This window comes from Xyrauchen texanus, chromosome 2 (genome assembly GCF_025860055.1).
Source record: "Xyrauchen texanus isolate HMW12.3.18 chromosome 2, RBS_HiC_50CHRs, whole genome shotgun sequence".
Taxonomy (NCBI): Eukaryota; Metazoa; Chordata; class Actinopteri; order Cypriniformes; family Catostomidae; genus Xyrauchen; species Xyrauchen texanus.
Genome location: NC_068277.1, coordinates 9,077,127 through 9,100,374, shown reverse-complemented (window position 1 = coordinate 9,100,374; position 23,248 = coordinate 9,077,127). Strand labels below are relative to the sequence as shown.

At 39.3% G+C, this 23,248-nt stretch overlaps 1 protein-coding gene and 2 non-coding genes across 3 annotated transcripts in view; all 3 read right to left on the bottom strand.

The window, feature by feature from the left end:
• Positions 1-343: 343 nt before the first annotated feature.
• The window catches only part of ipo7 (importin 7), a 32,475-nt gene continuing 9,570 nt past the window's right edge, over positions 344-23,248 (bottom strand). Inside the window, exons 3-25 of the mRNA XM_052146203.1 lie at positions 18,335-18,488; positions 18,087-18,245; positions 17,180-17,336; positions 16,987-17,076; positions 16,160-16,254; positions 15,884-15,968; positions 15,665-15,799; positions 12,077-12,176; positions 11,903-11,979; positions 11,043-11,159; positions 10,817-10,906; positions 10,312-10,477; positions 10,068-10,228; positions 7,936-8,064; positions 4,774-4,840; positions 4,551-4,676; positions 4,279-4,376; positions 4,103-4,198; positions 3,729-3,949; positions 3,432-3,640; positions 1,178-1,384; positions 973-1,089; positions 344-872 (exon numbers count right to left, since the gene is read on the bottom strand). Coding sequence (XP_052002163.1) covers positions 775-872; positions 973-1,089; positions 1,178-1,384; positions 3,432-3,640; positions 3,729-3,949; positions 4,103-4,198; positions 4,279-4,376; positions 4,551-4,676; positions 4,774-4,840; positions 7,936-8,064; positions 10,068-10,228; positions 10,312-10,477; positions 10,817-10,906; positions 11,043-11,159; positions 11,903-11,979; positions 12,077-12,176; positions 15,665-15,799; positions 15,884-15,968; positions 16,160-16,254; positions 16,987-17,076; positions 17,180-17,336; positions 18,087-18,245; positions 18,335-18,488 — 2,954 coding nt within the window. The 3' untranslated portion in view covers positions 344-774. The remainder of the gene's footprint in view (positions 873-972; positions 1,090-1,177; positions 1,385-3,431; positions 3,641-3,728; positions 3,950-4,102; positions 4,199-4,278; positions 4,377-4,550; positions 4,677-4,773; positions 4,841-7,935; positions 8,065-10,067; positions 10,229-10,311; positions 10,478-10,816; positions 10,907-11,042; positions 11,160-11,902; positions 11,980-12,076; positions 12,177-15,664; positions 15,800-15,883; positions 15,969-16,159; positions 16,255-16,986; positions 17,077-17,179; positions 17,337-18,086; positions 18,246-18,334; positions 18,489-23,248) is intronic.
• Positions 11,241-11,421, bottom strand: LOC127619913 (small nucleolar RNA SNORA23). The gene has a single exon (XR_007967642.1). It is a non-coding gene; the product is annotated as a small nucleolar RNA SNORA23 (small nucleolar RNA).
• Positions 16,720-16,901, bottom strand: LOC127619906 (small nucleolar RNA SNORA23). Its single transcript, XR_007967641.1, has one exon. It is a non-coding gene; the product is annotated as a small nucleolar RNA SNORA23 (small nucleolar RNA).

Genomic DNA, 23,248 nt, shown 5'->3' with positions numbered 1-23,248 from the left:
GTCATTACAAGCAGCAAATAATTGCCACACACTGTTATTGAAGCCCTCTGAACACCAACCATTATAGGAGGAGAAGTCACCAGTCAGGTAACACAGTTCCAATTTTTAAATAGTCATCAACCGAGTTTAAAAAATTTGCAGTCTGATACAGAAGGCTAAGAGACCTGAACAAAATGAAAGTGCTAGTCATTAATTTACAGAGATCAGGCATCACATAATGCTATGACAAGTATCCAATATGCTACATTTGAATACACGTTGACACCTTACCAATTCCTCTGGTTGTTTTGACCAGGCGACTTAAAAATCAAGTGCCTTGGCTAGTATGTACAATAACAAGAGATTTTAGTTTTTGATGAAGAAAAACGTTGAAACTACTGCCAGAGGTATAATCTCGAAAAGGCCCTTTGGCCCGTACAGTGACAATGATTTGACATTATGTCTCATTAATTTCAAATCTTTAGCCCCCGTTGTATGTATGAGCGGGAGCTGCCATTTCCCTCTTATTTTTGGATCCCATTAGACAACAATTGTTCAGAGCTTTTTCACCCCCCCCACTTGCTTAGCGTTCAAGTTTTTGTTTGTTTTCCCAGGCATTGGTTGCGTTTGGTAGCCTTCCCACATCTTCTGGTGCTGTTCAATTTGAAAGTCAGATTGAAGAGTGAGAGAGAAGAGCCAGTTGTGGAACCACTACTTCAGGGAGTAACACAAACAAGTGTTTTCATTTCACTACATTCAGTCACAGTTAGAAAGGGGAAAAGGGAAATGGAGGACTCAGTTCATCCCAGGGGCGCTGCCACCAAAGTTGAAATTTGTTGGCACCTCGGGAACTGTGAACTTGTATCCTCCATGCTTCTCGATCATCTTTGATTCTAGAATCAATCGGAAACGAATGGACAAATCAACAAGGCGTACAAAATGTTATCAAACAATTTTTCAGAATTGAGTACATGGAAAAATCTTTTGCCTCACCATGTGCTGCTCGCCGCTGATCTGCAAGTGTTGCAATATCCTGAAGATGTTTTCTTTGTTCCTCATCGAGACACTGTGTGAGCACTTGATACCATGCAGGGTCACGGGCCTGGATATCTACAGAGGAGAGAGAGCGCAAGTATGAGTCACAAAGACATTTTTAAATTGCGTATTATTTCATGCATATTGAAAATAAAGTTCATACTCTGAAATATGGCTTTGAAGATTTGGTATTCATCAACAAGGTTGTCCTCATCATCCACTGAGGTCGTGTAGCCCTCGAGAGCAGTCTCCTCTGCATCATCTTCCTCCCAGTCTTCATCATCACCGTCCTCTCCTGCTTGCTTAGCCAACATTTCAAGATATTCCTGGCCTTCTTCATCGATGTCGTCTTCATCACTGCCCAACTCAACTGCACAGATCCACATCAGAATTACCATACATTATCATTAATTTCCTTTAAATGATAATGGAAAAAATAAATCAATGCCACGGACAGTTTTGTCTCAGAGGTTGGCTAGGACAAGGGCTATGTTTGGAATTGCACACTACCATACTAGTAAAAGTTTCTGAAATATGCCGTATGGATACTGTATACAGTATGCACATTTTCTGCATTGTGCAGTCTACAACCAGAGCAATAAACTCAACGTGACCCATTTCTATTGTGAAAATTATTTCAGCTGTGATTTTAAACATCTTGACTCTTGGACAGGCTAAAATTACATCATTTACTCAATTGCAAAAATCTACAGTGCATTCAGAAAGTATTCAGACCCCTTTTTTTTTCTTCCACATTTTGATATGTTGCAGCATATGTAGCATTTACCTTGGAAAAAAACTAACAATAATTTGAAGCATTTTAGCACAAGGGCTATCAGGTTGGATGGGGACTGTCAGTGGACAGTCATTTTCAGGTCTCTCCAGAGATGTTCGACTGGGTTCCAGTCCAGGCTCTTGCTGGGCCACTCAAGGACATTCACAGAGTTGTCCCTAAGCCTCTTGCGTCATCTTGGCTGTGTGCTTAGGGTCATTGTCCTGCTGTAAAGTGAACGTTTGGCCAAGTCTGAGGTCCTGAGCACTCTGGTCCAGGTTTTCATTAAGGATATCTCTGTATTTTGCAGCATTTAACTTTCCTTCAACCCTGACAAGTTCCCCAATCCCTGCCACAGAAAAACACCCCCACAGCATGATGCTACCACCACCATGCTTCACCGTTGGGATGGTATTGCGCAGGTGATGAGGTGCCTGGTTTCCTCCAGACATGACGTTTGGAATTGAGGTCAAACAGTTCAATCTTCGTTTCATCAGACCAGAGAATCTTGTTTCTCACTGTTTGAGAGTCCTTTAGACTTTGTGTTTTGCACTGAGGAGAGGCTTCCATCTGGCCACTCTGCCATAAAACCCAGATTGGTGGAGTGCTGCAGTGATGGTTGTCCTTCTGCAAGTTTCTCCCATCTCCACGGGTGATCATCGGATTCTTAATCAGCTCTCCTACCAAGGCCCTTCTCCCCGAATTGCTCAGTTTGGCCAGGCGGCAAGCTCTATGAAGAGTCCTGGTTGTTCCAAACTTCTTCCATTTAAGAATTATGGAGGCCACTGTGCTCTTGGGAACCTCCAGCCTTCCCCAGATCTGTGCCTCGACACAATCCTGTCTCTAAGCTCTGCAGGCAGTTCCTTTGACCTTATGACATGATTTTTGCTCTGATGTGCATTTTCAGCTGTGAAATCTTATATAGACAGGGGTGTGCCTTTCCATATCATATGCAATCAATTGAATTTGCTGCAGGTGGACTCCAGTCAAAGTGTAGAAACATCTCAATGATGATCAAAATAAATGGGATTCAACTGAGCTCAACTTCAAGTATCACAGCAAAGGGTTCTAATACTTATGCCAATGTGATATTTCAGGTTTTTTTCTTTTGAATACATTTTCAAAGTTCAATCTGGTTTTTGCTGTGTCATTATTGGGTATGGAGTGTAGATTGATGTGAATTTTTTTTTATATATATATATATTTTTTAAAAGCATCAGCATAAGGCTGCAACAACAAAATGTGAATAAAGGGTCTGAATTCCATATAGTTTGGGTCATTTTAAGAGGTCTCAAGTCTTTTTATTGGAAGTAGAGCATGATCTAATTTTGGTCAAAGGAGATCACTAGGCTAATATATTTGGTGTGTTGTTTATCATAAACCAAATCGCAATACTTAAATAATTGCAATAAGACTTGTCCAAATTGTTCAGCCCTAATTCAGTGATAAAAATGTGTGCACTTAAAATTATCAAACCGCAACAATTGCTTGATAACATTGTGAAAAAGGCAGTGTGACAGCTAATATAAAGACAAAAATGTGACCAATAAAATGCTATTTATTTAGAAGACTATAATTGCAACTAATTAACACTTTGTAGCCATTCAGATAAACAGGAAAAACTGAGTAAGCAATGCTCTTTTACCATTTTCCTCTTCCTCCTCTCCATCTTCATCGTCGTCATCCTCATCGTTCTCATGTTCAGCTCTGCAGGCATAGGCTCTCTTCAGGCCATTAAACAGGAGGATGGCAGCGGGGACGAGCTGACCTGCCACCTGATTGATGGCCTGTGGCCTCTGCTCCAGATCCATTAGAGCGCACAGTCCTAACACGCACATCTTCCGGTCATGGAGTCTGTAAACATAAAAAAAAAAACAAGATTGGAAAACTGCACATTTGACAACCAGGTCCAGCAGCTTTGTAAACAGTATGGTGGGTGTACCCGAGGAAGCAGTCGATGTCTTTGAGCCACTGTGAGATGAAGTGGTTGGTGATGGGCTCTGTGTTGTTGGGGAAGCGCAGGTTCTCCAGTGTGTTGAGCAGCAGTGGTGGGCTGTAATAGAGCGCAGCGATGGCCACTTGCAGACACATGGTCCTCAACTCACTGGTCTTCACCTCACGAGTCAAACGCTCCAGAGCGGTCGTTACAAACAGTGGCACCACCTGCAGGAACAGGCATAAAGCATTTTCAGGTACATTTTCTTAAGAGATGGATGGATATAAAAATTATGTTTATATTACAATTTTTACAGTCAATATAAAATACGAAAGCCAATATTATAAACGTGTATTGATTCGCCTCTTCAAGAAACACACCTGGTCAATACCACGACCTTTACACTGCAGAATGATGACTTCCAACAACTTGGCTGCATGGCATTCTGGGTCCTCACCTGGGTCACCAGACAAAATCTGATAGGGAACAGAATCATATTGCTTAGGAAATTCAAAGACACAGTTTTTAAAAGGATTTAAAAGGAGAGAGACGGTACCTTTTTGCACATACTGTAGATTATTTCAAGGTATTTGGTGTCAGACAGGAGCGTGTCTGTGTCGACTGTGATGTAGTTATGGAGGAGTGGCATCATATCTGAAATCAAATAATATGGTACATATGAGGAATGAGATTGAAGAGCCCAAATCATCAGATTTGGATCAACAAGGGAAGTTTGTGCAATCTTCTGATATTCAGTTTACAATTTCAGAAGGCAGTTCGTCAAGCGATCAAGCGAACATGCAAATCAAACACAAGCTCCTGCGTTACCTGTGAAATAGTCAAATCCATCTTGTTGGAAGACCTCATAGACCAGAGGAAGCAGCTGCCACATCTGAGCAGACACCTGCTGACAGGTCAGACTGTGGGCCAGAGACAGGATCTCCTCGTAGAATTCTGGGAACATTAACACCAAACAAATGAACAATATAGCAGGAAGATCACACATAACAAGAGTTGTTTTTTCCCCCCACTGGAATTTTGTGAATCTCACCCAAAACGTGCTGCTGTAGGACTGTGCCGATCACCTGTAGACAGATTCCCTCTAACTGTTGGGTGATCTGAAATCAGCCAATCAGAAGCACTGTTGCACAATGTCTTATATTCTTATAATTTCACAAAATGAAATGCATGTTAAAAGTAACATGACACAAACATGAATATCATTTTTGCTTTATTCATAAGTGTTACCAAGAACGGTTTAAAATAAGGTAACTTTAATCAACTATGCTTTTCTTTTGGGAAAAATATAAATGAACAATATCCATCAATAAAAATGGAAAGCAAAAAAGTTTTTAAAGTAACAGTAAAATATAATTTGCACTCACCCAGAGCTTACATAGAAACCAATACTGATGGCAGGAGGTTAATGCACAGATATAAACTGTACATAAGACTATGATATTTTTATAATTTCACATCAGAAAAACAAGGTGAAAGTGTACTTTTTATAAAGTGCACTCGTGTTCAGCAATTTAACTCATACTGGTCTGATCAGCTTCTGAATTCGCTTTGCATTTCCTTTCCACCAATAAATGCTGATCCTTGACTGTTTGCATGACTCCAACAAGAGCCAAATATATAGTAGAATTCAATAAGAATCAAAATATCACAAGTATTGCCACACTTTGCTTTTAAAAGCAGTCACCATTACATCTCTCATACAAGTCCTCTGACACACATACACAGCGTCCTCAAATGGACTCAATTGTAACTACTCATACAGAACGCTGCTGCCAGGATTCTGAGCAGAACCAGAAAATATGAACATATCACACCAGTCCTCAGGTCTTTACACTGGCTCCCAGTTACATTTAGGATTGATTTTAAAGTATTATTACTGGTATATAAATCACTCAATGGGCTAGGACCTCAATATATTGCAGATATGCTCACTGAATATAAACCCAACAGATCACTCAGATCATTAGGATCACATCAGCTAGAAATACCAAGGGTTCACTCTAAGCAAGGAGAGTCTGCTTTTAGCTATTTTGCCAGTCGCAGCTGGAACCAGCTTCCAGAAGAGATCAGATAAGCTCCTACATTAGTCACATTCAAATCCAGACTCAAAACACATCTGTTTAGCTGTGCATTTACTGAATGAGCACTGTGCCACTGTGTCCGACTGTTTGTACTGTATTTTATTTTATTCTAAACTGTTTCAATTATTCTTATTTTAATCTCTTCTATGTAAAGCACTTTGAATTACCATTGTGTATGAAATGTGCAATATAAATAAACTTGCCTTGCCTACGAGATTTGATGGGAGATTCAAATGGGAAATACAATGCAATTCAGCGCTGCTCACGGCAGGAAAATGCTTAGTCTAAATGAGTGCTCGATTAGTCATGCACATCCCCATTACAAACTACATTTAACTTGACACAGTGACATAAAAACGCTGTTTATGCCTCAACCAAAGGGAGATGGACCACAATGACCATTTGACACGTGTACACTGACGTGTCGTTACGAAGATGTTAAACAGGTGAGGCAATCGTGTCTTACTACTGTATACTTGAGCCTCCAAAAAGAGCCTAGTCCTTCAAGGGCAAGGATCATTCGAGATTTATCAAATTGGAATATGGTCAAATATCTTGAGTAAAAGGCAAGAGGAAAACCACTTCTGAATGTGCATGATCTCCGATCCCTCAGATGTCACTGTCTTCAAAAAATGTCAAAAATCTGTAATGGATAGCAAGAACATTGGCTTGGGATTACTTTAAACCTTTTGTTAGTCCACACCATTCACCGCTGCATCCACAGATGCAAGTTAAGACTTTACTATGCAAAGCAGAAGCCATACATCAACACTGTCCAGAAGTGCTGCCGAATTCTCTGGGCTCAGTCTCATCTTAGATGGAAAGTAGAACATTGTGTTTTAAGTCTGATGAGTCCACATTTCAAATAGCTTTTGAAAAACACAGCCATCGTGTTATCCAAGCCAATGAGGAAAAGAACCATCTAAGCTTTTATCAATGTCAGGTCCAAAAGCCAGTGTTTGTATGGGCCAGGAGTGTGTCAGTGCAAATCTCTGAGAACACCATGAATGCAGACAGATACACACACATTTTGGGAGCGACATATGCTGCCATCCAGCACCATCTTTTCCAGGGACATCCCTGCATTTTCCAGCAGGACAACTTCAAAACACATACTGCCTGGATTTTAAGTGCATGACTGTAAGCAGAGAGAGTGGGTGCTAGATTTGCCTGCCTGCAGTCCCGACCGGTCTCCAATTGAGAATGTGTGCTGCATTATGAAGCACACCATATGGCAACGAAGACCCTGTAAAATTGTGCAGCTAAAGACCTGCATAATGGATGAATGGGGGAAAATTCCACTTTCTAAACTTAAACTTGTCTTCAGTCCCAAAATGCTTAATAAGTGTTATTAGAATGGTGATGTTTCACAGTGGAAAACACTGTTGTGTACAATGTAATTCACAGATTAAAACATCATATAATGTGTAGTTGTGTTAATTCTGGAAAGTTTGCTTCCAAAACACTTACACTTGTGTAAAATCACCATGCAACAACTGCTTTATGAGGCACAATGAGCTAGTAGCTAACACCTAACAGTAGTGTTATTGTTTTGTCACGTTTAAGATGATGTTAAGCAGTAGAGGTGGAACAACTATGACAATCAGCCTATAATCCCACCCACGTTGAGGTGGCACTAAACAGCAGTGGAAAAGCAAGCTCAGAAAAGAGAGTAGTCTCAAACTGTAACTTACTCTGGAAAAGTGCCATAAAAGGTGTTATTTTGTGGAGGGACATTCTCATTTTTAAAAACCACAATCCTCCAGTTTTCATTTAATGGTGTCTTTAAGCTTTAGACTAACATTATTTCAATTGGCACTTGAGCCTTTTAGGTCTAGTCTGTGTACAACAAATCAGTTATGATGGAGTTATTGACACTTACACAAAAGATTCAATTGCTTTCAATTGTACAATATATGCACATCTCTTTTACTTTACAAAGAGAGTGTCTGCTGCATAAATGTATTTCCACAGGGCTATTTAAAGGCAGGTCTGCTCCAACCAGCCGGGCACTTTGTCAGGAGTTGGCAAACACTGCATGTTGTTTTGGGTTTGTGGGCGGCTGGACTAGACAAGATGTACTTCTGCAGCCCATGTTTCTATTTTCTTACCTCTTTATGGTCCTCCACCACACTCAGCAGCGTGTCAATGGTGTTGAGGATGCCCATGGCCGTCACTGCTTTATCATCACCTCCTTCCTCGTCAGGCCCTGTCTGGATCACCTGGTTAAAGGTCATGGCCTGTAGAGCAAAGTTGTGCATTAATGACACTTCTTAAATTACAAAAATGATTCTTCACAGTTCTAAGGGCGTAGTTGACAAACTTATTTTGGTGTACTTTTTTATATCGTCAAAATGGATTGAGAAAAATTTCTGCATTGACATCCAACTCTTTCCACTATATAATTATTTTAATTTTGTTATTAACACACACACACACACACACACACACACACACAAAAACGTCCCTTTTTCAGGACACTGTACTTTAAAAGACAATTTTGTAAAATCCAAATAACTTTACAGATCTTTATTGTAAAGGGTTTAATGTTTTCCATGCTTGTTCAATGAATCAAACAATTAATGAACATGCACCTGCGGAACGGTCATTCAGACACTAACAGGTTACAGACGGTAGGCAATTAAGGTCACAGATATAAAAACATAGGACACCTTTTTACTGACTCTTAAAAACACCAAAAGAAAGATGCCCAGGCTCCCTGCGTGAACGTGCCTTAGGTATGCTTCATGGAGGCAGGAGGACTGCAGATGTGGCAAAGGCAATAAATTGCAATGTCTGTACTGTGAGATGTCAAAGACAGCGCTACAGGGAGACAGGAAGGGCAGCTGATTGTCCTCACAGTGGCAGACCACGTGTAACAACACCTGCACAGGATCGGTACATCCGAATATCACACCTAAGGGATGTAAACAACAACTGCCCGAGATACACCAGGAATGCACAATCCCTCCATCAGTGCACCGACTGTCCACAATCGGCTGAGAGAGGCTGGACTGAGGGCTTGTAGGCCTGTTGTAATGCAGGTCCTTACCAGACATCACTGGCAACAATGTTGCCTATGGGCACAAACCCACCTTTGCTGGACCAGACAGGACTTCACTGACGAGTCGGTTTTGTCTCACCAGGGGTGATGGTTGGACTTGTGTATATCGTTTAAGGAATGAGCATTACACCGACGCCTGTACTCTAGAGCAGGATCGATTTGGAAGGTCCGTCATGGTCTAGGGCGGTGTGTCACAGCATCATCGGGCTGAGCTTGTTGCCATTGCAGGCAAACTCAACGCTGTGCATTACAGGGAAGATAACGTCCTCCCTTATGTGGTACACTTCCTGCAGGCTCATCCTGACATGACCCTCCAGCATGACAATGCCACCAGCCATACTGCTCATTCTATGTGTGATTTCCTGCAAGACAGGAATGTCAGTGTTCTGCCATGGCCAGCGAAGTGCCCAGATCTCAATCCGAATTGAGCACGTCTGTGACATGTTGGATGTTTGGGCTAGGGCCATTCCCTCAGAAATGTCTGGGAACTTGCAAGAGCCTTGGTGGAAGTGTGGGGTAACATCTCACAGTAAGAACTGACAAATCTTGTGCAGTCCATGAGGAGGAGATTCACTGCAGTACTTAATGCAGCTGGTGGCCACACCAGATACTGACTGTTACTTTTGTGTGCCCCCCTTACTTCAGGGACACATTAGTCCATTTCTGTTAGTCACATGTCTGTGAAACTTGTTCAGTTAAAGTCTTAGTTGTTGAATCTTTTTATTTTCACAGAAATATTTACACATATTAATTTTGCTGAAAATAAAAGCATTTTATTTTTGGCTGAGTTTATTATGTTGCAAATATAGTTGGGCTACATTTGCGTCGTTTACTTGCATATTTTGTACTATTAAGTATTTACTTTGAAATGTAGACCACATGCTAAATCGGTACCAACTCTTTATCAGTCAGTAAGCGCATACATGTGTCATTACAAATGTTTACTTTTTGTTCTTTTTAATGGACAACTGACTGCAAAAAACAAAGGGTTTTTAAGATAAACCTTTTTTTTCAATTTAATATGGAATATTATATTACACCGAACGAGTTAAACCAAACTTTTATATATTTACTTACCCAGGACATTTGTAAATGTTAATTACCTAAGAGCAAAATATTTTAATTGAATATATCCATCTGGAGGATGTTTTCCGAGTCAGGCACATTCAATAGCCTTACCAAATGCTGGGTCATCTCCACGGCAATGGGGGTGACCTCTTCACTGTACTCGCAGATCATTTTCTGGATGACGTTGGTGAGATCGTCATTCTCTGTCTCACGCACAATTTGGAGGAGGGCTTGCATTACTGGCCGGATGAAGGGAGTGATGTAATCTTTGGCTGATGGGAAAAACACAATTAAAGCCTTTTTCCAATAAATCCAGCTAATGCTTAAGTCAGAAAACAGAGCGGGATATAACTACCTTTCTCCTGATTGCTGATGAGGACCTGCAGGGCGATGGCAGCCTCCACTTTGACGGGCATCTCATTGTCGTTGATCAGACAGAGTCGGGTGAGCTCCAGGGCCGTCTGCAGGTTCTGGTCATTCTTGAACTTGACCTCACAGAAGTAATGAAGTACCCAGCAGGCCTAATGGAGGCAGAGGTTCAAATAGGGAATCGATTTAATTTAGGCAAAAAAATCTTACATTTTAAACTATAAACCATAGAAACTATATTTCAGGCATAAACTAGATGAAGCTGTCTCATTGATTTCAATGACTTTTCATTATAATAATTATTCTTTAAATACATTTGTCATTTTCATTTTATTTTTAATCATTAAATTATAATGTTTTACATTATATAATTCTAAATTATTATTAAATATTTCACAATCTGGGGATCCTGCTTACAGATTTCAACTGGAGACAAAATCATGCTTGAGGTACATTGGGACAGTAATTGTTAAATGGAGCAGATTTCTCACCCTGGCTCTCATGTAGCCCAGCTCACTGCGGAAGAGAGGAAAAACATGATTCTGCAACATGAACTCCATCTGGTCTTTGTAGATCTTTCTCTGTTTGAAGGGGAAAAAAGACATCACATCATTTACACCATTCAAACAAAAATATATAATATTCGTAACGAAGTGTGTGAATTTACATAATTGTTGTTAGGCCATAGTGAAACGTTTGTCAAGCAATTCTATTCACCTTCAGGAGAATTTCAGCCAGCGAGCCAATCATATGAAGCGCACCATCTTTTTTCCGCGGGTCTGAAGCGGGTTCTGTGAGGATCTGATAGCAGAAGCCCATGGATTTCTGCAGCACCTGTAGTGGGAAAGTTAACATGGCAGTATTCAATCGATTTTATATAGAGTTCAACATGTCACAATTCACATCATCTGTGGTTTTTGTAGGAGACTATGGAGGCTGACCAGTGGTAGAGGGTCATAAAGATGTCACAGGGCCAGTACTATGATCTCCAGTTGCTCTATGGCTGTGGGTGTGGCGTGAGAACAGTCACACAGTCTGTAAGACACAGACTGGAGACAACCCTAAACGCAGACAGACACTACGCACACCGTTCACCCACAGCCAAACAACCCTTTAAGAACACTATTTCAAGTGTTCACTATTTCATAAGAGTTGCTGTGTCATGATAAAAGTAGTTCAACTTAAACAAACCCCATTTGTTTCATTCTCTTCTGGTGCAGTTCTGAACTTTACATTGGTTAACAAAGGTCTACATCAGTGTGTGCCTTAGCAAAATACTAATTTTGGTCCCATGATGGAGAATCACTTTGCAAATCTTTTTTCTTCAATTAAATCTACGAATTTAAAAGTGTTCTAGAACAGTGAAAATTCTAGGGTGTACCAAAGACTCCAGTGTTGCCAAAAGGCATATTATAAAGAAACAAAAGCACTTTATTTCAATAAGACAGCTCTCAGATGACAGTGGAGTACTGTTGGAAGGATCTATAGGGTGCTGACTGAAGGGTTGGCACAATGCTCAGACCAACAAAATCACATCATAGGCATCATCGCACCAGATGGCGCCTCCAAACACCCACCTCCTTCCTTTTGTTACAGGCGGTGAAGAGAAGTGTCTGAGCTGCAGTGGTGGGGGAGATGAAGTCTTCAAACACATCTAAAGAGAGGCCGAGAGAGAAATCGTCAGAAGATTTAAATGGTTTTGGTCTTAAGACTTTGGTGGCTCAGATTAAGCTATATGGTGGTGCTCTAACCAAATTTCATGCGGATGTACTCGTAAGGGTCTTCCTGCCAAAGTTCTTCATCACTGTCTGTGTAGCACATGAGGGGGAACACCACATCCTGAATGATTCCCTGAAACATACATTCACACTCAAGTTATAAAATGAATAGCTTGAGAGTCCTCAACTCTGACTGGATAAGCCACACTCAACGTCAGTTGGAAAACAGCCTATATACGCACACCTGTAGTTTAAACTAGGGCTGGACGATACATTAGTTAAATTATAATCATAATGGGTCTTATTAATGAAACATGAACAAGTGGGCATGGGTGAGAGTGTTCGCACTATCTGTGGGTGTATGCACGCAAACTGGGGGTGCACTGTATGGTAATTTAGTGGCGCAAAGCGCAATTTGCTAAAATGTACCTCTAAAATCAGTTCCTGCATATGCAGTTTCCACCAGCAGGTGGTAATAAAGTTTATGTCCAAACTCTGAAAATATAGTGGAACATCAAATTATGACACCGACAACCGTAGCCGTTTATAAAACAAAAAAAGATCTGTGTTAAACTTTCAAGAGGTCATGGTTTATTTTTCAAATATTATTATTTGTTATCTTTACAATTTAATTAATAATCAAATCTGCAAAAGGGGCCGGTGGAAGAAGTTGGGAGTAAAATATTTGGATCTGGTATAATTTTTTTTTTAAATGATCTTCGTTGTTATTATATTTGTTTCGGTAAAAGTGTAATTTGAATTTAGAAATGTTTTTGGTTAATTTTTTTTCATGTTTCAATAAATGAATTACATTTTTACAAAATAAAAAACGACCGGTAGAAGTGTGTGCAAATATCCCTCGAGCCACGGTGTGTGTCAGCAGATGAAAATGATAAATACTACATTCTCTATAACTTAACGGAGCCTAGCCCAAATCCTGATGAGAACCACATTTTCCATGCTAATAAAAGGAGCACGTCTGTCATAGAACTATGCCTGGTATTTAACGAGGGTGCAGTTAATGCACAAAAGAACACAAGTCCAACATTTCTATTCTAATTCATTGCATACACTACCATTTACGCAACCAACTTATGAATGTGCCTTTGTTTATATGGCTGGTGTTTGACTGGGAATGGACTATAATAAAGCACAGACGTTGCAGGAGAAGAACCTCAGATTTAATGATGCACATGACCCAGCCCATTAGCACTATATGCGCAATTTCGCCAAAGTTACTTTCATCTAGGCTTAGCACATGCTTGCACGACAATACAAAAACTTCATGGCCATGCCCATTGCGCATATGACTTACATTTAAGAGCGCAGTGCTTAGCGCTCTTAAAATAGGGCCCCATGTATGTAAATGCATGTTAAATGGAACAATAAGTTAGAATTGTTCTACTAATGATTAACTAGGGCTGGGTATCAATACAGATTTCTCGATTTCATTCTGATTCACAAGCTCTTGATTTGATTCCGAATCGATATCAATTAATATGGGTATATTTGAGTAATAATAAAACATTAATGAGTCATTTTTAAGAGATTAAAATTGCACTCAACACTGAAAAGCATATAATGTCCCTTTTGCTTAAATATGAAATTAATTCTCTACCAGCTAATGCTGTGAATTATACAAGAGACCTAACTAGGTACAATATGAAAATATTAATTTGACTTGTTTTATTTTATTAGTTTATCATGTCACGTTTTGGCTTTTTAAAAATGAACAATAGCGTTGGGAGATCACAAGAGTCTGAAATAACATTTACTGAAGCAGGTCGCAAGATACCGGTATCACAACATAGGATGGGTATTTTTGAGTTTCTTGCACAGGAGGTTTTAAACTTTTTCCCAAGAATAAGAGAGAGACCAGGTTTGCAGGATATAGTATTAAACTGATTTAACTGTGCAAACTGAATGATTACAAATCATTATACAACTTCTCTGTATATATCTTTGAAGAAGTTTCATTTAAGCTGTCGAACTACAAAAAGACAAACTTGTAACTGAGAATACATTGTGTAAGCTATATGAAAGATGCATGTTCACAATATACAGGGTTGGGAGTAACAAAATACATGTAACGGGATTAAGTATTTAAAATACAAAATATAAGTAACTATATTCCACTACAGTTGCAGTTTAAATAATTGGTATTAAGAATACAGTTACATTAAAAAAGTATTTTGATTACTGAAGAGATTACTTTGCATTTTATTGTCATTCGTTTCATTTAATATTTAGTCCTTTAGATGGAAAGCATTTATACATTTAAAAGATGCGATCCAAAGTGCATTTGAACAGCGGTGAAAAACTTTCTTATGATGTGTTACACTCATACGAGCAGACAGAGAAGTACGTTTGAAGTAAGTTTGGAGCAGAAGAAATAGAAATAAATGTAAACATAAATAAATTGTCTGCTTTACGCTAAGCTAAAATGCTATTTCTATCCATTATACATGCACACGTTACCAGGCACGATCATATTTTTTTATCAAGAAAATTCACGTTGGATCATAATTTCTTTTTTCTAGTAAGACCTTTGAAATTAGGCAAAAATCATATTCTTGATAAAAACTTTTGTATTGTTTTCCTGTAAAATTATCTAAAAATCCTTAAAACAAGAAACACTGCGCAAGATATTTAGGTTTTTCAGAGAACGTATTTTTAACATGTGTATTTTGTCTTACTGTACTGACAGAGTTTTTATAGTCAAAACAAGTAAAAAAAAAAAATCTACCAGAGCTGAAGAAGTAATCAGAGTTCAATAATAAATCCAAAGTATTTAGATTACGTTACTGACCTCAAGTAATCTAACGGAATACGTTACAAATTACATTTGACAGCATGTATTCTGTAGTGGAATACATTTCAATATACCTCCCAACCATGTGTGTGCATGTATATATCTATCTCTCCAGTGATTGCTAGAGTAAATCTTTGTTCTTTTGATAATGATCTGGCAGCCTCTGAATAAGGATTTTTCTTCAAATTTTAGAACACTGTGTGCAACCCCTTAAATATATCCTGCTGCTCACACTTTACCAAAGTTGTGTTGAGAAATCACAAATACTATTTATTGTGCAACAGGCAGCCCTAAATATATCGGAAAAAATCCTGATATATATCAATAATCATCAGGAAAATCTTCTGATTACCGATGTGTGAAAAAGGCATCGATCCCAAACCTTCATCTTATGCGTTTTAAAATATAACCAAAGTGACTTTTAATAACATGTATTGTTATATTATAAAAACAAGAAAATATGAAGTGGTTTTCACATTAAACATCTCAAACTCATCCAAAATGGCTTTTCCAAATTAAGACTGTTAAAAATGTATGGTTCTCTCATTACATAGAAAACACATAAACATATTGAATATTGTCAAAAGGCTTAAAAAACACCTTTCAAGTGACATTACCCAGCCCTGCTTCAACCTGTAATTACATCCGACCCTGATATTCTATTAAATTACAAAATTGTATGGTAGTGTTAAAGAAGCTAGTTTCAAGATCAAATGTATTTCATTGTGAATACACATGACAATGTACAAAAAGAAAATGGAGTCGGGGGAACAATTGCTTTACATTAGAGTACAACAAGGTCAACATACTTGGATGTGTGGTTTCAGGTTCTTCCAGGTGACGGCGTGTGCGATTCCCTGGTTGATGTAATTCAGTGTCTGCTGCAAGACTCTTGGAGCCACATATTGCTTTTCCTTAAACTGATACAACACCTTCAACAGAACCTAATAAGAGCACAAGGAACCAAAGGTCATCACTTCTCAACACACACATATCAGCATTTCACTGACTCTTAACATCTTTTGTACCTGTTGTGCAGCCACAGCATAACCCTTGAGGAAAAGCTCTGCAAACTCTGTGTACTCTTTGGTTGTGTTGCCAGGGCTGCCATACCTTGGAGCAAAAACACAAAGATCATGAATGAAAATCCACCAACATCCAGTTTCAAACTCTTAGGATCTTCCACTGAAAATAACTGCTCAGTGTGGGCAGAGTCATTGGACCATGGGTCATCTGAGAGCTTCATCTTTAGCTTTCCAGGGAAAAGTGTTGCAATGAGCTCTGGGTAAGTGTTTGTCCTGTACCTCTCAAAAAGCCGTGCAAGGATGTGAAGCGCCCACTTCTTACACTTCCACCAAGGCAGCTCGGGCCTCTCATCCTCATCTACCTGTAGGGTCTCCTGCAGTAACATACAAGCACATTAGAGAAAAAAAAACTAGCCAAACATCATAGCAGTAAAACATACATTTTCTGATTCATGCAACCTGTTCTTTCACAGCTTCTATTGATATCTTCATGCAGAAATCCAGGTTGACATATATTACAAACAAAACAGAGATGATAATCCATTTTCACTAAAAACTCTGGACTGAAAAGTGTAAAAATTCAGTATGTAGCACGATTTACATTTTAATTATTCTGAATATCATGAAAATTTAAAAACAAATATTTGAATGCATGTTAATGGCTCATGGAAGTGTAAAGTGTTATCAACAATTTTGTTTTCTAAATGCTCTCAAATGTGATCAGTCAGGACTGATGTTGCTTGGAGCTGCCAGTAAGGTTAACTTAAAACAAAAATAACTTGGAAAAAGGTTTATCAGAGAAGGTAATCTCTTATTTAATCTTTATTGTGTTTATTTAGTTTTGTAGGAGACTATGGAGGCTGACCAGTGGTAGAGGGTCATAAAGACGTCACAGGGCCAGTACTATGATCTCCAGTGGCTCTGTGGCTGTGAGTGTGGCATGAGAACTGTCACACAGTCTGTAAGACACAGACTGGAGACAACCCTAAACGCAGACAGACACTACGCACACATCCACTCACAGCCAATCAAATGCACCTTCTCAGAACATCGATAACTAGCTTCTTATAAACCAAACAACTATGTTAGCATTATGATGTTCTTACTGGAGGAACGTCCCTATCCACGACTGTCTTCAGAATCTCCATCCACTCTGTCAGATTCTGGCGATTGATCAGCTCCAGAGGGAGGTTGTACTGTAAAAACATATAGATTAATTCACAGAAGACTCTAAACACAAAACCTTTAGTGAAGATAAACGGTTGACACCTTCAGTAAAGGCAACAGTGATGGTATTACCTGAAAGAGAGCATAGAGGATCTTGAGGATCTGCTTCTGCACCAGGACAGAATCGCTGGAGGGGTCTGGCAGCAGCTGTATGAAACGGTCCTTCAACATGGGCATGAAGATCTGCATGGCAGCAACCAACGGCTGACGCTCCTCAGGCTTCTTATACCTTACAAACATTGACACACACATACATACATTAGGATGCTGCAAAATGGTTTAATTATTTGGCTTTCTTTATAAATGGCAGCCTAAATCTAATTGCTAGGCATATCAGACTTGGATCTTTTTTGTCTGAACAGAAATGCATGAAATGTGATAAAAAAAAAATAACAAAATCGAAACCACATTTGCATACGGCTGCATTCAATGTCCACTAAAATGTTTGCAAACATCGGTTGGGAGTTGTCCAATTTGATTTAAAGTAGTTTTCCTATCATTTGGGGTGCAACGTTCTTCAAAGTTTTATACAATGAGACGCACAGTATATACATGACGCACTGTGTTTACATGCATGATTTCTTCAGCAACAATATGAATGATCATGTAAATGTCAGAACACCATTTAAGCAAAATTCAATCGATTTCACCATGCATGTAAACACTTTTATTGCCATTGTCAGTGTAGGCTTACTCAGTGTGTGCATGGCTGTTTAAATATTGCCTTCAATACCAGGCAATGTCTCATGCACATCATGAATTCAGCACCAGAGTGATATGCTATGGATGGATGTGAGCAGGGGCAATTTTCCAACTCTTTCCATATTAACAGCTTGGTACTCAGTTGTTGTAGAACAGTCAATTGGCAACATGCTGGTGACTACGTCATTAGCAACTTATGCAGATAAATCAGACACTGAATATAATAGTGTAAAGAAACAGCTAATGAGTGGTTTTATGACTTATTCTTAGGTCTTACTCGTAATTCTTCACCAGCTGATAGAGGCACATCAGGATGCCCAGCCAGCAGGCACTGTTGTCGGACTGCAAGTAGAAGCCGATCTTGTCCACGACAGCCGTCCATCTACTGGGGTAGTCTTGCTTGATCAAGTGGTGAATGCAGGTTGTGAGTTGCACTCTACCAGTTGATAAAAGTAAATAGATAAATTGGTTAGGAACTGAAGTCTACCTCCAAACCCCCCCTCCATGAGTTTAGTGGTTTGTTACCTGATGCGCTCTGGGGATTGGATGATGGCCTCCACTATGTTGTCTCGAATGAACTGCCTGTCCTCTTCTGGGATGTTATTGGTGGGTCCTTCAGTGTTTGTGTTATCCCCTTCACTCCAGTGCTGTGTCACCATGTTCTTTAAGTAGATAACACCTGAACGACAGTAATGGAGGACACAGACAAGAGATTTAGCTTCTTTTATTCAATTGGCGGGGTTAATACCCTAAAGAATTAACAGAACTACTATAGTAACCAGACTTTTTTTCCTCAATGCCAAAGCCAGCCAAATGTATGCAAATTGCAGTTAACTCAAATGTGTAACTTTGGTTATTGAACATTTTTACCCCAACTGTGTAAAAAAAATATCTGGCAGTCCAACCAAATAATGAGTTGAGAAACAATTGTTGTTGATTTTGGTTCCAGTTAATTAGTCATGCCATGCTCAATCACTGAGAATCAAAATTTTCCCCCATTCTGATGGTTGTTGTGAACATTAACTGAATCTCCTGACCCATATCTGAATTATTTTATGCATTGCACTGCAGCAACATTATTGGCTGATTAGATTAAATCACATGAATAAGGTGTACAGGTGTTCCTAATAAAGTGTTCAGTGAGTGTACATACAGCAAAAACAGTATGCGTATCATGGTATTATGCCATTCTGAACATACCCAAAATCTTTCAGCACTTAATTTGTATGCTTTGCAACCTTAGCTCAACAAGCACACAGAAAGGCTGAGGTTAACAGGATTTGCTTGAATGCCTAAATGACGTCAAGTAGGGCTGGGATAAACGATTATTTTTGAAACAATTAATCTAGCGATTACTTTTTTCGATGCATCGATTAATCTAACGATTCATTTTTTCAGTCCTTCAGTCCAGACTTGTGACAACACCGGTAATACTGGTTTCATCGGGGGTGGGGGTGTATAAAATGTAAAAAAAAAAACATTTGCCAGGAGTTTGATTGACTGGCGATCTGATCAATCAATCATAATACGCCATTTTTGTCCGACAAAGTAGTCAGGAGAGAGAAGATTAACGTCGGTGGATTTGAATTTGAATAACGGATTGTAGGCTACTGTACTGACATCTTTCCGCGGTTAAAACAACAGTCCTTCTGATGTAGGCTACAGTCATGTTTAGCCTATTTGATGCTATAAGTTAACCAAGGAAAAGATGATCGGTTCACGAGCAGCTTTAACTGAGGCAATCTGTCACGACACATTTAAGAGCCACAAAATAGTAGGCCTATTTATGGTTTAATTTTCTTTGAATGACCAAATTTGAAAGTTGAGACTTTATTAAATGTTACCTGCTTGGTCCTGTCTGTCAGCGCGTTGTCAGTGTCCTCTATGTATTTTTCACGACATTCATAGCTATAAGCGCATTATTAATAGCTATAGCTTGAAAACTTTAGGCGTCGACAACGTATTATAGCCTACTCCAACATCGAGTGCAAAGTGGGGAGTTGAAAAAAAACTTACAGTGCTCTGTCATCTGCAGCTGCAACCGGGTGGCGCCTCTTCAGATGCTGGTGCATTGCCGTGGTGCTAGAATGGAAGGCCATCTCCATTTTGCAAAGACGACATATCACGGAATTGTTTCCTTTTAAATTAAAGAATTCCCATACTTTAGAGGAACGAGTGCATGCCGCCTTGCACTTCTGATAGTCTGAGGAGCCACTCGTGTTGCTACTACTCTTCGGCGCCGCCATCTTTGTTTTGGGTCCGACGAATCGACGCGCATATTTTGCGTCGACGTCATCCCAGCCCTAACGTCAAGAAATTTAGAGCTACGTAAGGCACTCCATGCAGCTGTACATTTGATGATGAAGCCTAGCAGGTGTACTTGAGGCCAATCCAGACAGCAGATCTCAATGATCATAGAGCTTCAATACAACCACTCTAGTATTCACAAAAAGCAGCCTCGACCCATCTCTTCGAGGAAATCAGTCCTCACACAAGGAATTAGGAATGAGCAAAATTACAGCCTTTTAAACTTGACTAGTCAGTGTGTTGCTTGATGTCAACTCTTATGGAAAGTTCTTAAGGAAGCCCTGTATAATTTCAGGTTCATCCCATCAGATGTATTTGTCGCATCGAAACTTGTTTTTAAAAGTTGGACTATTTAAGTTGGCTTGACAATAGGGCTGAAAAGATTAGTCGCCGTTATTGACAACGTCAACAATAAATAAAAAGGTCAACAAAAATTTTGATTGTCGAATAGTTATTTGATGTCAGTTAGCGTAACATCAGCGTAAGATCTTCTCAAAGCAATGTGACAAAGAAAAGAAAAAACGTCTTGAAGAAAATAAATATCACTTTCAAAATAAATAAATGACCGAATTAATGCAGAGTTCATCTTTTGGCTTTCATAATATTCTTTTGCCTAATTTTGAGGTGGTAAAACAGATTGCTTGTATTACAAGTTATTATCATCGAGCAAACCACAGATGTCGCACCTGTTTTATTAACAATCTCCTCTTTTATTTTCTTGACCTGTTTGGGAGTAGTCCCATTCTGTAGAGATTTCCATTTGGGGTTTTCCTGGGTCAAAAATGATTGACTGGAGTAGTGTGAATTTACTTTTATGATGCCAAAATATGCCTTTTTGACAAAACATCCTCACGGCACCCATTTGCTTCCATTGTACAGAAAATAAAATAATTACAAATCTTAATTTTTGGCTCTGATGAAGAAGTCATACACATCTAGGATGGCTTAAAGGCAAGTAAATCATGATTTCTAATTGTAACATTCACATTTTTTTGTTTTTAGTTTAAACTTTCAGACAAGGCTTTGTGTCAAGCCAACATAGTCTGTGACTGGTTTAAGCACGCAAAGTTCTCAGTGTCAGTTTGTGTAAGTTGAAGGTCTTAAAGAGCTGCTTTATTGCATTTCCTACAGTGAAAAACCAGCGAGTCTGTGCCATAAATTAAGATTAATTCCATAAATAATGCATACAATTTTTATTGTCAGATTGATGCATTTTCACAACCCTTACAGAAACCGAATTGAAATCAGATGCTCCACTGTCTGACATGCAGCACAAAACAATGGTTCCTGTGCATTTTTCTTTAATTTCCAGAAACCCACATTTTACAATGGCATGTCTAAAGAGCTATGAACCAGTTGTGTTCACAGTTACAAGGTTTCTTTGGAAAGCAGATAAGGTTAAGAAACTGCTCCAAACAGATAGCCAAGTGATATTTCAGTATTCAATTAATAATTAAAAAAAGTCCTCCGTTCTTTCCAAAACACAAAGTATCAAGTTCTTTGACAGCGCTCAGGACACAAATTTGAAGAATGACACTATTTGAAGAATGTATCGAATGTGCTACTAAACTAAGCAAAGAAGTTTTTTTTCCGATCAAGTGTCACTCATGACAAGAAAGCAGGCCTGGCATTTGAACAAATGACAGAACGAGAAATCTCAATTATTCCTTTGAGAAGTACAGAAGCGTGACAATCTAGAAATAATCTACACAATGAGGAGCACAGGAACTATACAAGAAGTGGGGCTAGTGTCGTGCAAAATCGAAGAACTTCTCCAAGAAAAATCACAGAGTCTTGAGTTCCAGAAGCCAAATTTGTAGTTTATCGAACACCAACCAACTTGGTCAGCTGCCCGTTCTGACTACATCATAAGTTCTCATTTATATAAATTTTTTTTATCTTTTCGCCCACCATCTCTGACCAACACTGCCCTTGTCTTTTTCTTCACCACCAATATGTTTTATGTCCTTCGTTAATAAGATATTGTATTATCTATTTTTTTATTAACATATATCTTTCATATACAGCTGGCAACTTCTCATATCTTGGGCAGTTCGTGCAAAGAGCACATTAATTTAGAGTCACCTGTGTAAGAGACAGCCTTTCCTCTTCACATACCTTTCACCTACATTCCAGTGTGCCCTCATGAGGCGGCTTTGTTTGCTCATACACGATATCATTTGATTAATGAAAGAAAATACATGCTCTAAAGACATTCATCATACATCCAACTCATTAAAGCAAGACACCATGTCAGAAATATATCATATAAGGGATACCTTTTATAAGAAATACATCATGTATTTTAATGAAACACACAACCATATATTTTAAAGATAGTCAGCATATAACTAATTAAAAGAAATACATGCCACTGGTTGTTTTTACTCCTTATCTTCAGCTGTGTTTTCGAGGTTCATAGCCTCATTATTTTGTTACAGCTTGGTGCTCTTTGTCGCCTCTGTAGCATCCAACACTTTCAGTAGCCTCATATGCTTTCTCCTGGGTCACACAAAGGCCAGGGAACTCAAGTATTTTGATATAAAAACATTCAACAAGATTGAAAAACATACTATAAGAGTTAATGCATGCGTCTTGAAATAAAGTCATGACTATCTCACACTCAAATTAACGCTTTTCAGCATAATACAATTCGCACTTTGGAATGCTCCGTAGAGCTCTCGCTGTCCCTCACTGGCATCTGGCTCGCTATCAAAAACCCGTCTTCACTCTCACTGCAATGACAAACAGCTGTTAGAGACAACCATTGCCAGGTGATGATCCTTACAGTTCTCATCTCCTGATTTCGCTCTCCATTCACAAACTGGTTTTTAACCACACCCCAATCACCCAACTCAGGCCGGGGGGCCATCTGGCCTGCCCAGTACTCCCCCCATCATCATTTTTGGAGAAAAGGTCCATGACAGCCATTTGCATCCACCATCTGTGGACCACCTTGAACGCTGAAGTAGGGTGAACAGAGGGTGAAAGTCCATCCCAGGGGTAATACCAAAGGGTGAGGACTGGCCACTTGATGGCCAGACACTCCTCAATGGTGCTGTACCTCGCCTCTCTCACAGAAAGCTTACGGCTGATGTACAACACCAGGCGCTCCTCCCCCTCGACCACCTG